General features: G+C 48.2%; 5 protein-coding genes across 5 annotated transcripts; 3 read left to right on the plus strand and 2 right to left on the minus strand.

Moving 5' to 3' along the window:
* Positions 1 to 322: 322 nt before the first annotated feature.
* C8Q69DRAFT_506194 (sphingolipid hydroxylase) lies at positions 323 to 1,681 on the plus strand (the record flags this gene model as incomplete). The annotated part of the gene is made up of 2 exons (XM_028632776.1): positions 323 to 1,007; positions 1,065 to 1,681. The coding sequence occupies 2 exons, from the start codon at positions 323 to 325 to the stop codon at positions 1,679 to 1,681; spliced, it is 1,302 nt and encodes a 433-aa protein (XP_028485631.1).
* A 234-nt stretch (positions 1,682 to 1,915) lies between these two features.
* Positions 1,916 to 3,796, minus strand: C8Q69DRAFT_227237 (hypothetical protein). Its single transcript, XM_028626349.1, has one exon. It carries the CDS (start codon positions 3,453 to 3,455, stop codon positions 2,151 to 2,153), a length of 1,305 nt encoding a protein of 434 aa, XP_028485632.1. The 5' UTR covers positions 3,456 to 3,796; the 3' UTR covers positions 1,916 to 2,150.
* Positions 3,797 to 4,538: 742 nt separating this feature from the next.
* Positions 4,539 to 5,691, plus strand: C8Q69DRAFT_227307 (hypothetical protein). Its single transcript, XM_028626351.1, has 3 exons — positions 4,539 to 4,963; positions 5,040 to 5,324; positions 5,475 to 5,691. Exons 1-3 carry the CDS (start codon positions 4,687 to 4,689, stop codon positions 5,558 to 5,560), a joined length of 648 nt encoding a protein of 215 aa, XP_028485633.1. The 5' UTR covers positions 4,539 to 4,686; the 3' UTR covers positions 5,561 to 5,691.
* Positions 5,692 to 6,968: 1,277 nt separating this feature from the next.
* Positions 6,969 to 8,840, plus strand: C8Q69DRAFT_443728 (major facilitator superfamily domain-containing protein; the record flags this gene model as incomplete). The annotated part of the gene is made up of 1 exon (XM_028628941.1): positions 6,969 to 8,840. The coding sequence occupies one exon, from the start codon at positions 6,969 to 6,971 to the stop codon at positions 8,838 to 8,840; it is 1,872 nt and encodes a 623-aa protein (XP_028485634.1).
* Positions 8,841 to 9,166: 326 nt separating this feature from the next.
* C8Q69DRAFT_227247 (putative phosphatidylserine decarboxylase) lies at positions 9,167 to 10,619 on the minus strand. Its single transcript, XM_028626350.1, has 3 exons — positions 10,203 to 10,619; positions 9,567 to 10,125; positions 9,167 to 9,493 (listed from the first exon to the last, which is right to left on the minus strand). The coding sequence occupies exons 1-3, from the start codon at positions 10,444 to 10,446 to the stop codon at positions 9,271 to 9,273; spliced, it is 1,026 nt and encodes a 341-aa protein (XP_028485635.1). The 5' UTR covers positions 10,447 to 10,619; the 3' UTR covers positions 9,167 to 9,270.
* Between the last annotated feature and the right edge of the window lie 599 nt (positions 10,620 to 11,218).

Genomic DNA, 11,218 nt, shown 5'->3' on the forward strand with positions numbered 1-11,218 from the left:
TCGTCTTAAACCAATCTTCATCTCGATCCTTCCTATCGCTCTTTTCATCAGCAACCCTTTTTCTCATCGAGCATCTGCTCTTCACGCGATATCCTATTTAATTCTGGTCGACAGTCGATTGCGTTTTGTCTCCCGTCGCGTCGGCCTTTCCGTTCCCTATCCTTGCTCTCGGTGTATTTTTATCGTCTCATCCTGAACTGCGCATCCAGCCACTTGTCGTCCTAAGACCAATGCCCTCCTGGTTGTCATAATTCATCTAGTTTCGAGCGATTCTGCGACCGATTTGTATCGTTCGATGACAAGTCCTGTCGCGTCCTTCGAGATGGCGTCCAACACATCGCTACCACTGGAGCTACCTCCCCTCCCGGCATATACCTTGACTCCTCGCCCTCCGCTGTTTGCTCCGATCCCCGATAACATTGTGGCTCTGATGCTGCCCATCATCGCCTACTGGGCCGTTTCCATGATTTTCCACATCATCGATATCTACGACCTCTTCCCACAGTACCGTCTCCACACGCCGGCAGAGCTCCTTAAACGCAACCATGTGACTCGCTGGGACGTCGTCAGAGACGTCGTCCTGCAGCAGGTCATTCAGACAATCGCCGGCCTGATCCTTGCACAGTTTGATGATATTGAATATACCGGCAGGGAGGACTACGATGTCGCCGTCTGGGCACGGCGCATCAGGATGATGCAGAGAACGCTTCCTGGTCTGCTGGGGCTCCTTGGTCTCGACTCCGCTGGCCTGGCCAAGAATCTATCGGGGCATCCCATGCTTGCCGGAGCTTTGTCGGGCGGCAGATATCCTTCGCTCGTGCAAAAGGTTATCATGGATAACGGTGCGGAGGTGATTGCTCCTGCTTTCGCGGGTTGGGAATTGGCAGTGGCCAGTTTCATCTACTACTATCTCATCCCTGCGTTCCAGTTTGTCTGGGCTATTTCCGTAGTGGATACTTGGCAGTATTTCTGGCACCGTGCAATGCACCTGAATCGATGGCTCTATGGTATGTATTCATCTATAACCGCGCGCTATCTCGACGTTGATTCTAATGAATATACAGTGATGTTTCATTCCCGCCATCATCGCCTCTATGTCCCGTATGCGTTCGGAGCTCTGTACAACCATCCGGTGGAAGGATTCCTGCTTGACACGGCTGGGACGGGTGTTGCATTCCTGACATCGATGATGACCCACCGTCAGAGCATGTGGTTCTTTACTCTTTCAACCATCAAAACCGTGGACGACCACTGTGGCTATGCATTCCCGTGGGATCCATTGCAGCATCTCACGTCGAACAATGCGGCCTACCACGACATCCACCACCAGAGCTGGGGCATTAAGACGAATTTCTCTCAGCCTTTCTTTATCGTCTGGGACCGACTGATGGGTACTCAGTGGAAGGGCGATGTGAGCTTGCGCTACGAGAGAGCGAGAGTGGCGGCCCAGAAGCAGGTTGATGCTGAGCGCTCCCAAACTGCGACAGAAGAGAGCAAGGGCGAGACCTCATCCGTTACTACGCCGGCCAGTGCTAGAAGAAATGGCAGCATTACTGTTTCTGCGGAAGAGGCGGATGATCTGAAGGCACGGACCATCCTTCGAAAGAAGACAGTTGCCCTCCAAGCTGATGGGGGAAACTCCCCCAGCCATCGACTGACAAGGGGCATCATCCAGAATTAGTGTTCTGGTTCATACTAATGTCGCCGACGAGGTCATGTTTTCATTCTCCTTCCCCTACCTTTCTTTTCAGACCTTCAAATTCCCCTCTTTCAGGAGTTTTTAGGATGCTCGCATTGGGACAGCAGGACTGTGACTTTATTTGTACATCAATTGTGGATAAGTCCTAATTAGTCCCGGCCAATGGTCTGTTCCTTTCGGTCTACAGTTGTTTCCCACTCCGTACTCCACGGTCTTGTCTGGGTTATTTGCACAGAGGTATAGGTTCTTGGTGTTAAGGACGGGACGCGTTTCGATTGTGGCAGACTGCTCGTTTGCAAATAGAATTCGACAACATTTTACATATGCAACTGTATATTTTGCAGTCTTACTATGAAGGGGCAAGGATGCCCCGTGCAGAGTACATAATAACTAATTATCAAAGAGTGGTTCTGCCATAATATCAATGTTTGAACTTCAATCTGCGTCCTATCTATTTGTCCCCGTAACAAGAAGTCCACGTCGTTCGAGAGGTGCCGTCAGATGAGATTGACGCAGTTTCCCACGACCCCTGGCTGTATTCGGAAGTGAAGTCATTCTTGCTCTCTCGTTCGGCAGCCGTGGATGATCTTGAACTGCTACGTGGGATATCTAGCGAGGCTCTCTTGGGAACTTTCTGCTGTGGTGGATCGATATGTGTAGTATCCAAACAAACATCCCATGGCTTTTCAACAAGGTTGATATGTGGACCGCTGGATTGCCTATCCTGGCCGTCCTTCCTGGGGGATGGCGATTCATGTTGCAGAGGCATCGATGGTTGTCCAGATGCCGGTTCGCTGCCTGATGGCAAGCTTGCATACAACTCAACGATGCTGTCGATCTCATCCTCGAGGGTCTCAAATTGCCAATCCGGAAAGCACATGTCTCCGCCCATATTATTTCCCTGCTTGACCACCCGGGTCATCTTCATATGAGACGCGCCATCGACATACGCAACGTCATCCACGGAGAAAGTATTATCTTTCTTCCTCCGCAGTTTCCTCTCCTCATATCTCGCCAGAACAGCCGCATTCATCGCCCTTTTCATCGCAAACGCCTTCTCGCCACTCCTAAAAAACATCTCCGTACTCAGTTCTCCATACTGCGCAATCCACGCATCCACCCACGGTATCAAGCTCGGCGCCCTCATCGCCTTTCTCATTTGACTCCGACTCAATAGCACAATACGCATATTGCGAAGGATTGTAGGCCTCGCTCCGATCCGCGCCAGCATACATGCCTCGCATCGATTTGTCTGAAAATCCCACGCTCCCAGTGGTGAGTCCTCACTTGAGGATGGTGTCCACATCCCTGATACCGCACGAAGATTGCGCAGGATCGCTTTCTCTTCCAGCCCAACCACATGCGGGTATGCGTACATGATGTCTAGGTGGAAAGTGACTTCGCGCTTGATCAGCATCCAGACATGGTGGATGATATGTCTATTCATACCGTTGTGTAAGGGACAGACTGCCGCATGGCAGAGGATGGAGTTTGGAACTAGGCGGAGGAGGAATGAGCTCCTGAGATGAGCAGGGAGGGCATCAATGAGTTTTTGGATTCTGTTGTCGACAGAGGGTGCGGCTGCGCTGGTGTTGTCTATATGGAGGATTTTGGTCAGCGCATGGATATCATCACGGCTAAGGTCATCCAGTCTGATAGGATACCGAGGTCTGGGCGTGTTTCTTCTGAGTGGTGATGAGAAAGTCTGGCCTGGTTTGATTTCATCTTCGACTTGTTTTCCTAGAGACGAAGGCATGGCTGTAGGTTGTATACACACCGGGCAGTAGGTCAACTCATCAGGTAGCTCTGTAGGAAGATAACGATAGGGTATAATTCCTACAAAGTCTTAGTTTATTTTATTTATAAGTTGTCTTTCTATACTATTTTTAACTGAGAACAAAGTCTTTGTGGTTTCCCGGCGGTTGTTTGCTTTTTGTTCTCTCTGGTATGTAGTCTATCTCCGTTTGGCGAGTAGTTGACCTTTTTCAGGTATCTTAATTAAGAAGGGGATATCCATCATCATTTGTAAAGTCTGTTCGTGGACAGTGGAACCTTAATGCCATTATGGAGTACAGATTACCCTCTCATAGTTCTCTAACTCAAGTAGTAGCCTCTCGATCCCATGTTGTAACTAACGTTTATGGAAATGAGCACAGATGTGAAAATGTACATACATTGTCCCTTCGCTACGACAATAGTATGATCCTATGTCATTGTGCAGGATCCATATTGCTCCTTTCTTTCTTTCTATGTTTATCTTCTTTTATTTATGTCGATTTATGGAAAAATAGCTGATATCGTTCGGGAATCGGATCTATCTATCTCTCGGCGAGGTATGACCTTCACTATCATTGATATCAAACGATGCTAACATGGCCCAAAGCAATCCATCAATATGACTATTAAGCTATTAAATCGTGCCGTGGACTTGTCTTGCTGCTTTAGACGGGTTCCTGAAATGCTAGAAGCGGTTTATCCCATTGAAGCCTGCGATCATGGATTATGTTAATGGGGTCTTTTTAGACTATATAACCGATATAACCGATATAACCTATATAACCTATATAACCTATATAGTTATCATATGCTGTCTATCTACTGCTGAGAAACATACAAGTAGATAGTTAGTGCTCCTGCTAATATCTTTTCCGCCAGAAAGAAAATAGCTAGTTAGTACAGTTTAACTTACATACTAGATAGATAGTACTACTAGTAACTAGCTACGAGGGTGGAGCCTACGTAACATGCCGGTGATTTCCACGATGGAGATTATTTAGCGCGGGAGTGTCCCGCATGGATTTGGGATTTGGATGTAAATTGTAACTACTGGCTAGGTAGTTATCGCGATGGTAGAGAAAAGATGTATCAAGTGAAATTCTCCTAGGGGTTGGATTGTCCATCTACGTCGATCTTGAACATGTTCTGCCTATCTAGCCTCCTACCCCGCCACCTTCCTTTATCGCATCCTCCACGTCCTCTCTGTGAATATGGGAGACCGATTCATTCGCGAATTGAGTGACTCTCTGGCATCCACAGACCCGGATCATCAAACTGTAGGATCCAATGAACAACTGGCGCAACAAGTACTGTCTGACTTTTCTCCTACATCCTATAACCCTAAGACCAAAACAGTCTTACAAGCGTTCTTGGACCATCTCCCGATTTCGGGGAAACATGTCCTCGGTCGTTACATCTCTGTAAACCAGGATGCAGCAGTTCTCACTGAACCGAGTGATCACCTTTGTGGTGCTATCCTGGCTCCCAGTAAGTTCATTTTCTATCCTACAACCATTGTCAACGTGCGACTCTGAAGTACTGATATTATTGATTCTTTTTTTAGTGAGGGCTGCAGGTAATAAGACGCCCGCAGTAACACCAAGTCCCTTTGGAGATATCGGTAATATCGCACAGGAAGATACAGATTTGGCTACCCGTAAAGAGCAAGGTCGACTGAAAGAACTCTGTCTCAAGAGACAATTTCCATTGTGCAATTATGGCGCCTATGCTGGTGAATGTCGCGATAGATTTCCTGTCACTGATGATGCCTTCGAGGAACGTTGTATTCCTACTAATGCATCTCATATTATCCCATTTGCATTGGGAAAGTTCAATAATCGTGTACAAGGTAGGTTTCTCTCTTCCCTTTTCCTCTTCTTGTTTTTCCTTTCTTCTCTTTTTCTTTTTCTTTTTTTTTTCTTTTTTTTTTCTTTTTTTTTTCTTTTTTTTTTCTTTTTTTTGGGGGGGGGATGCTAATTTCAAATTCGAAATGTCACAGGAAACTACGATTTTCACCATCATCTGGACCTCGCTTTTTTCATTATTCCCGGACCTAAACAGTATCATGAGGCCGGATTTGATTAACGAGCCACGTACCTAACATGATTACGATGTCGCAGGACCTAAACACTGAATTCGGGAAACTGGCATTCGCTTTGGAGAGCACGGTTAGTGTAAACCTGAAACTATTTTACTGGTAATTATACTTATAAATTTAGAATGAGGATAATGTTTACTCCATTTAAGACGTATCGTGGATTCCCCAGGTTATATCTTTACCATCCCGATCATGGCCGTGTACAGCAAGTTTACTTTACCAAGCCCTTCAACAACGATACTGAACTACCTAGCCGTGTCCTTCTGGAGACACATGCCGCCATTGCCAGAATTTATCACGCATCAGGCGCAGTGGAAAGTATTGAAGAAATTCTCCGTGATCGCGAAGAGCTGTGTCAGTTAGCAGAAGACGAGAGCACGAATATTGCGGATATTTTATCAGTCCTGATTGCAGTTTGAACCTGGTCCCTAATGCAATTATAACATTGATCGGACTAGCGTTGGACACGTGTAACCTTAATCCATAGCATAGAGTAATAATACACGCGAGATGAAAAGGCCTTTTTGATATGTTGCTCGGTGCTGTTTGTTTCATGGCTGATCTCCGATTCATGACCGATTCATTCTTCTTCCGCTTTTTTTTTTTCGGAAAGACCATCACAAGCCAACTTCTAGGTAACAGTAATAATAATAATAACCTTGCTTGCTTTGGCCCCCGATTCTTCCGATTTCCATACGGCCGATCACCTTTAGTTAGTCGTACGGGACAGCCAACAATGCCACTCTATGGAACAGTTTGCGCAGGGGTGAGCTTTACTTAGCTGCTATCATGAGGAGCTTAATACATGTAAGTCCACTCGGAAGATTTACATCCCAGATCGCACCGACTGCGCCATGGCAGATTGCAATCCCATCGAGGCCATCGGCATCCCTTCGGCCGCCAGCTAGGGCAGCCCGGGCCGACTCCCTCAGCCCTATCTAGTCACTATCTTCGACTAGCACGGCTTGAAAAAGGCCATTGTCCGCTCCCCGGATTGCCGAAAAAAAGAGCCGAGAGGAAGAATAATGATCTCGAATACCAATAGATGGCGTGCTTGATTCTTTTCAGAAACCGAAGTGATCTGCCGTGCTGTTTTCAGTGGATTCGGTGGAGCCATCCGTGGAGTTCTACTCCAGTATGGAACAATGGCGAACTGGGACAAAGAAACTGGTCGCATCGAATCAGAAAGCTATTCTGGGTTTGATAGTACGCGATACCCTAGCTGAGCGAACAATGGCTAGATGATTTCACGGTCTCGTTCGGTGCCGATACTACTTAAATTCGGCCGGATCCTGAAGTTGACCAAACTGCTCCTCTGATCGGGATGGGCAACTCAGACTACCTAGGTATCGCATGGCTGCTGACCCGGACAAGTCACTACTGTTGATCCCCATCATGCCCGATATCGAGGCCGCTCCGGGAAGGTCCTCCAGACCCGACAAGATCCCCTACTGGAGGTTGCTTACGGACCAGAGTCCCATCACTTCGGAGATCCTCGACTTCAAGTATGCCGGTTCGGGAACAGAGCAAGATCCGTTTGTCGTCGAATGGATCCCGAACGACCCTCGCAATCCACGGCTCTTCAGCGCAAAGACAAAGTGGCTGTATACGATGATGATGACTCTCGCGACCTTCGGGGTCTCGCTGACATCGTCAGCCTATACAGGAGGCGTTGACAGCATCATGGCGGAGTTCAATGTCAGCGATGAGATCACCACCATAGGAGTCTCACTGTTCGTGCTGGGTTTCGCTCTTGGCCCCCTGATCTGGGCACCGCTCAGTGAGTTGATCGGGCGCCAGGTGGTGTTCTTCGGAACATACTGTGCCCTTGTGGCCTTCTGTTCGGGTTCGGCAGGTTCGCAGAATATCTGGACCCTATTAATCCTTCGATTCTTCGCCGGCTCATTTGGTTCCTCGCCCATGACCAATGCGGGCGGAGTCATCGCCGATATCTTCGATGCCGACAACCGGGGTTTGGCCACGACGCTTTTCGCAGGAGCACCGTTCCTGGGTCCTACATTGGGGCCCGTAGTCGGTGGCTTCTTAGGAGAGAATGCCGGATGGAGATGGGTCCAAGGATTCCTAGGGGCATTTACCGGCGTTATCTGGATCTCTTGCAGCTTGTTGGTCCCCGAAACTTATGCACCGCTACTGCTTCGAAAACGAGCTGCAAAGCTTTCCCAGCTCACAGGCAAGGTCTACGCCACCCATCTCGAGATACAAACCGGCAAGATAACCATCGTCGATGCGTTCAAGGGGGCCCTTTCACGGCCCTGGATCCTCCTTTTTGCGGAACCGATCGTCCTGCTCCTGTCAGTCTACATGGCCATTGTATATGGCACGTTATATATGCTCTTTTCCGCCTTTCCCATCGTCTACCAAGAACAACGCGGCTGGAGTGCTGGAATCGGAAGCTTACCATTTATGGGCGTCATGGTGGGCATGATGAGCGCAGTGGCATATAACATGTGGGACAACAAACGATTTGTGAAAATCTATAGAAAACATCACGGCTTCGCTCCGCCAGAGGCTCGTCTCCCACCCACAATGATGGGAGGCATCATCATTCCAATCGGCCTTTTCTGGTTCGCCTGGACGTGCGGCCTCAACGTCCACTGGATTGTCAGTATCATTGCAGCCGCCCCATTCGGCTTCGGGATGGTGTTGGTCTTCCTAGGAGTCATGAACTATTTGATCGACGCTTATACCATCTACGCTGCCTCCGTTCTCGCCGCGAACTCCATCGTCCGATCCACCTTCGCTTGCGCATTCCCCCTTTTCGCAAAATACATGTACCAGGGTCTCGGCGTCAATTGGGCCTCTTGCATTCCTGCATTTCTCGCCCTAGCCTGCGTTCCGTTCCCGTTCATATTCTACAAGTACGGACCGGCCGTGAGGCGGAAGTGCAAGTACGCTGCCGAAGCGGACGACTTTATCAGGAAGCTTGCTGAAAAGGCTCTCCTGACTGAGGGCACGACAACAGAGAAGAATTCTGATACTGAATTATCTGAGATTCCACATGCGGAAGAGGAGACCGTCCGCAAGGATGAAGAGGAGGAAAGTATATTCCGTGAATCTACCAGTACCACCAGCGATGAAATACACTCTATCCATTCTGCTGCGACCGTCGAACCAGCAGATACTGTCTACCAGGGTAATCCGTATGATATCGACCGCGTCAATACGAGGAATTCCGTTATCACGCACCGGTCTCGATCCCGGTCGAGGTCTGTCCAGAGCCGGCGTAAGGGGTGGCTTCGCCTTTGAATATATATATCCACAAAGACATAATTCCTAATCTTATTGGGCGTGATAATTGTCTGTCTATCAATTATTATTTTTTTCGTTTCTTATGTCTATACTTATACCCCTTTGAGCGTTGAACGAGATACAGGAATAGTGTTGGATATAAGTTATGCCTGAAATGAGTGCACGTGTGTATACATATAGACAAAAAGTAGTTCTTATGAGCTATGATTAATGAATTCATACTTTTTCTAGCATCTTTTGAATCTAAATGTTTACGGGAATGCGAAACATTGTCGGATGCAGATCAAGGATGTGGAACGCCTCTTATGATATTAAGTAAGAACTAGAGTACAGACAAGTCAACGATTAAGCTTATTCGTTCGTTTCGACATGAAGTAGGCCCAGTCATATCTCGTGACCTTCAAAAAGGAATGATCAGGAATAGGAATCACTGCTCTTTTTGTCCGCTGGGGTTTGTTGCACGACCCATACTCATGCCAACTTCGACGTCAACCATTATTTTCTGGTGGCTGAGCTTCTCAAGGTCTTCATCGAACTGGATCCGGCCCTGTTCGAAAGCGACAATGATGCTAGAGCCACCGAATTGGAAGAGGCCGATCTCGTCACCCTTTTCGACTTGGTGGCCGGGTGTGCGGAGGGGTTCGTGGATCCTGTAGATATTAAAGAGTGAGCTGTTAGTTAGAGTCGCGAAGGGGAAGTTACTGACAAGGGCGATGAACTTACTCTACCGTCCCGACGTCAGTTGCACCAATAGCGACAAATAGGACCTGTCCAAACTCTTCGGTCTCGATACAGACGCAGCATCGTGCGTTCTGAGTGAGGATATTTACAGAGCTTTGTAGGCAGAGCGGATCTACTTGGTAGTAGTCGCCGGGGATGCTCTTAAACCATCGAACAGTTCCCTTAACAGGAGAGTGGTAGCGGTGGTAATCCTGAGGACTCAGTCGGAAGCTGGCAACTGCGCCATCGTGCCATGGCTTTGCACGGTCCTGGTCTGCAATGAGGTTCCCCATTGTGAAGTTTTTGCCTTTGATCCAGAGCTCTTTAGTCTTGGAAACGGTTGAATACACCACTACACGCGAATCAGCTACTATTACGGCCTTTGTTGGGTCGTCCTTTTCGTAGATAGGTCGGCTCCCGGGAGCATGTTTTCGAATAAAGAAGTCTTCGAACGTTGGGTACTCTGATATATCGGATGGTTCGAACTCGGACATATCAATGTGATAGAAGTCAACGAAGTTGGCGATCTGACGCTTAGAGCGCGGCCTTCCTTCAATCCAGCCTGTACGGGAAGTTGCGAAAAAGGGTCAGTCTCAAAGAATACGCCTGCATGGTTTGATGCCTCAATGCTGGGCTCACCTGCATATAGATTCTTCTCATGCGTCCAAAGACGAAGCAGATGCGTCTGATCGATCCATTCCGTAAGCCGGTTAAAGAGAAAGAGCATCTTGACTTTCTTCCATAGGGGCTGCTGTTCACGCTTGAATTCGCGGCTCTTTCGATCGAGAGTCATCCATCCAACCTCGCGGTTCTGGCATAATTTCACCAGGGCTAGGGCCCTGTTGGTCCATTCGTGTGCCCAATTGATTAGGTATCCCAACATGTCGCGGCTGATTGCAGTGTTTCTATTTTTCCGCCTGAAAATGTAGATAACCCGTAAACACGGTTCGTCAAACGGAGATGTGCTATTCAATTCACGTCTCCGGTGAGAATTGAAAATCCCTGACAGCTGAAGAATCTTAAATCATTACACGTACAAACATCAATGGCCCTGCTGGGTTGGTTGGCAGGATATCTCCTGTATTCACTGCCTTGATCGTCATCCTCGTCATCATCATCAATATTAACGATAGTTAATGGTTCTGACATCAGTGTTATGTCAGACGGTCAGTTCAATCCGGAGAGAAAAGAAAGTTGAAGCCATAAACTGCAATCAACATCATGAATGCTCGTACCATGGTAAATCTCTCTCTCCGATGGCAGAATTCCTTTTCCGTTGTGCCTTGCAGTAGCCAGGAAAGGCCCATCGCCATGTGGATGTTCTAGTGTGAATTAGGTATTGGCGAGGCTTCCAGACGATTTGGCGAGAGCGGTCGAGCCTCCCCCGTGTCTGTTTTCCCCGCAAAAACCGACCGTCTCGGCGATGTCAGAACTTTCACCCGAAGCAGGGACGCAGTGCTGTCGAAGTCATCAGGCGGATTGAAACTAGAAGCTTGAACCTCTAGACGGTCTGGTTTATTGCTTCCTGGGACACGGTACTGTCCCGATCGGCGACGAGGAGGTTGAACATCCCGTTGAAACGACAGGGCGCGGCGGTGAAAACTGTGTGCGCAACATAGTGGAATTTCCATATAAAGAGCTTGACGGCTTTGAAC

Source organism: Paecilomyces variotii (genome assembly GCF_004022145.1).
Source record: "Paecilomyces variotii strain CBS 101075 chromosome Unknown C8Q69scaffold_4, whole genome shotgun sequence".
NCBI lineage: Eukaryota > Fungi > Ascomycota > Eurotiomycetes > Eurotiales > Thermoascaceae > Paecilomyces > Paecilomyces variotii.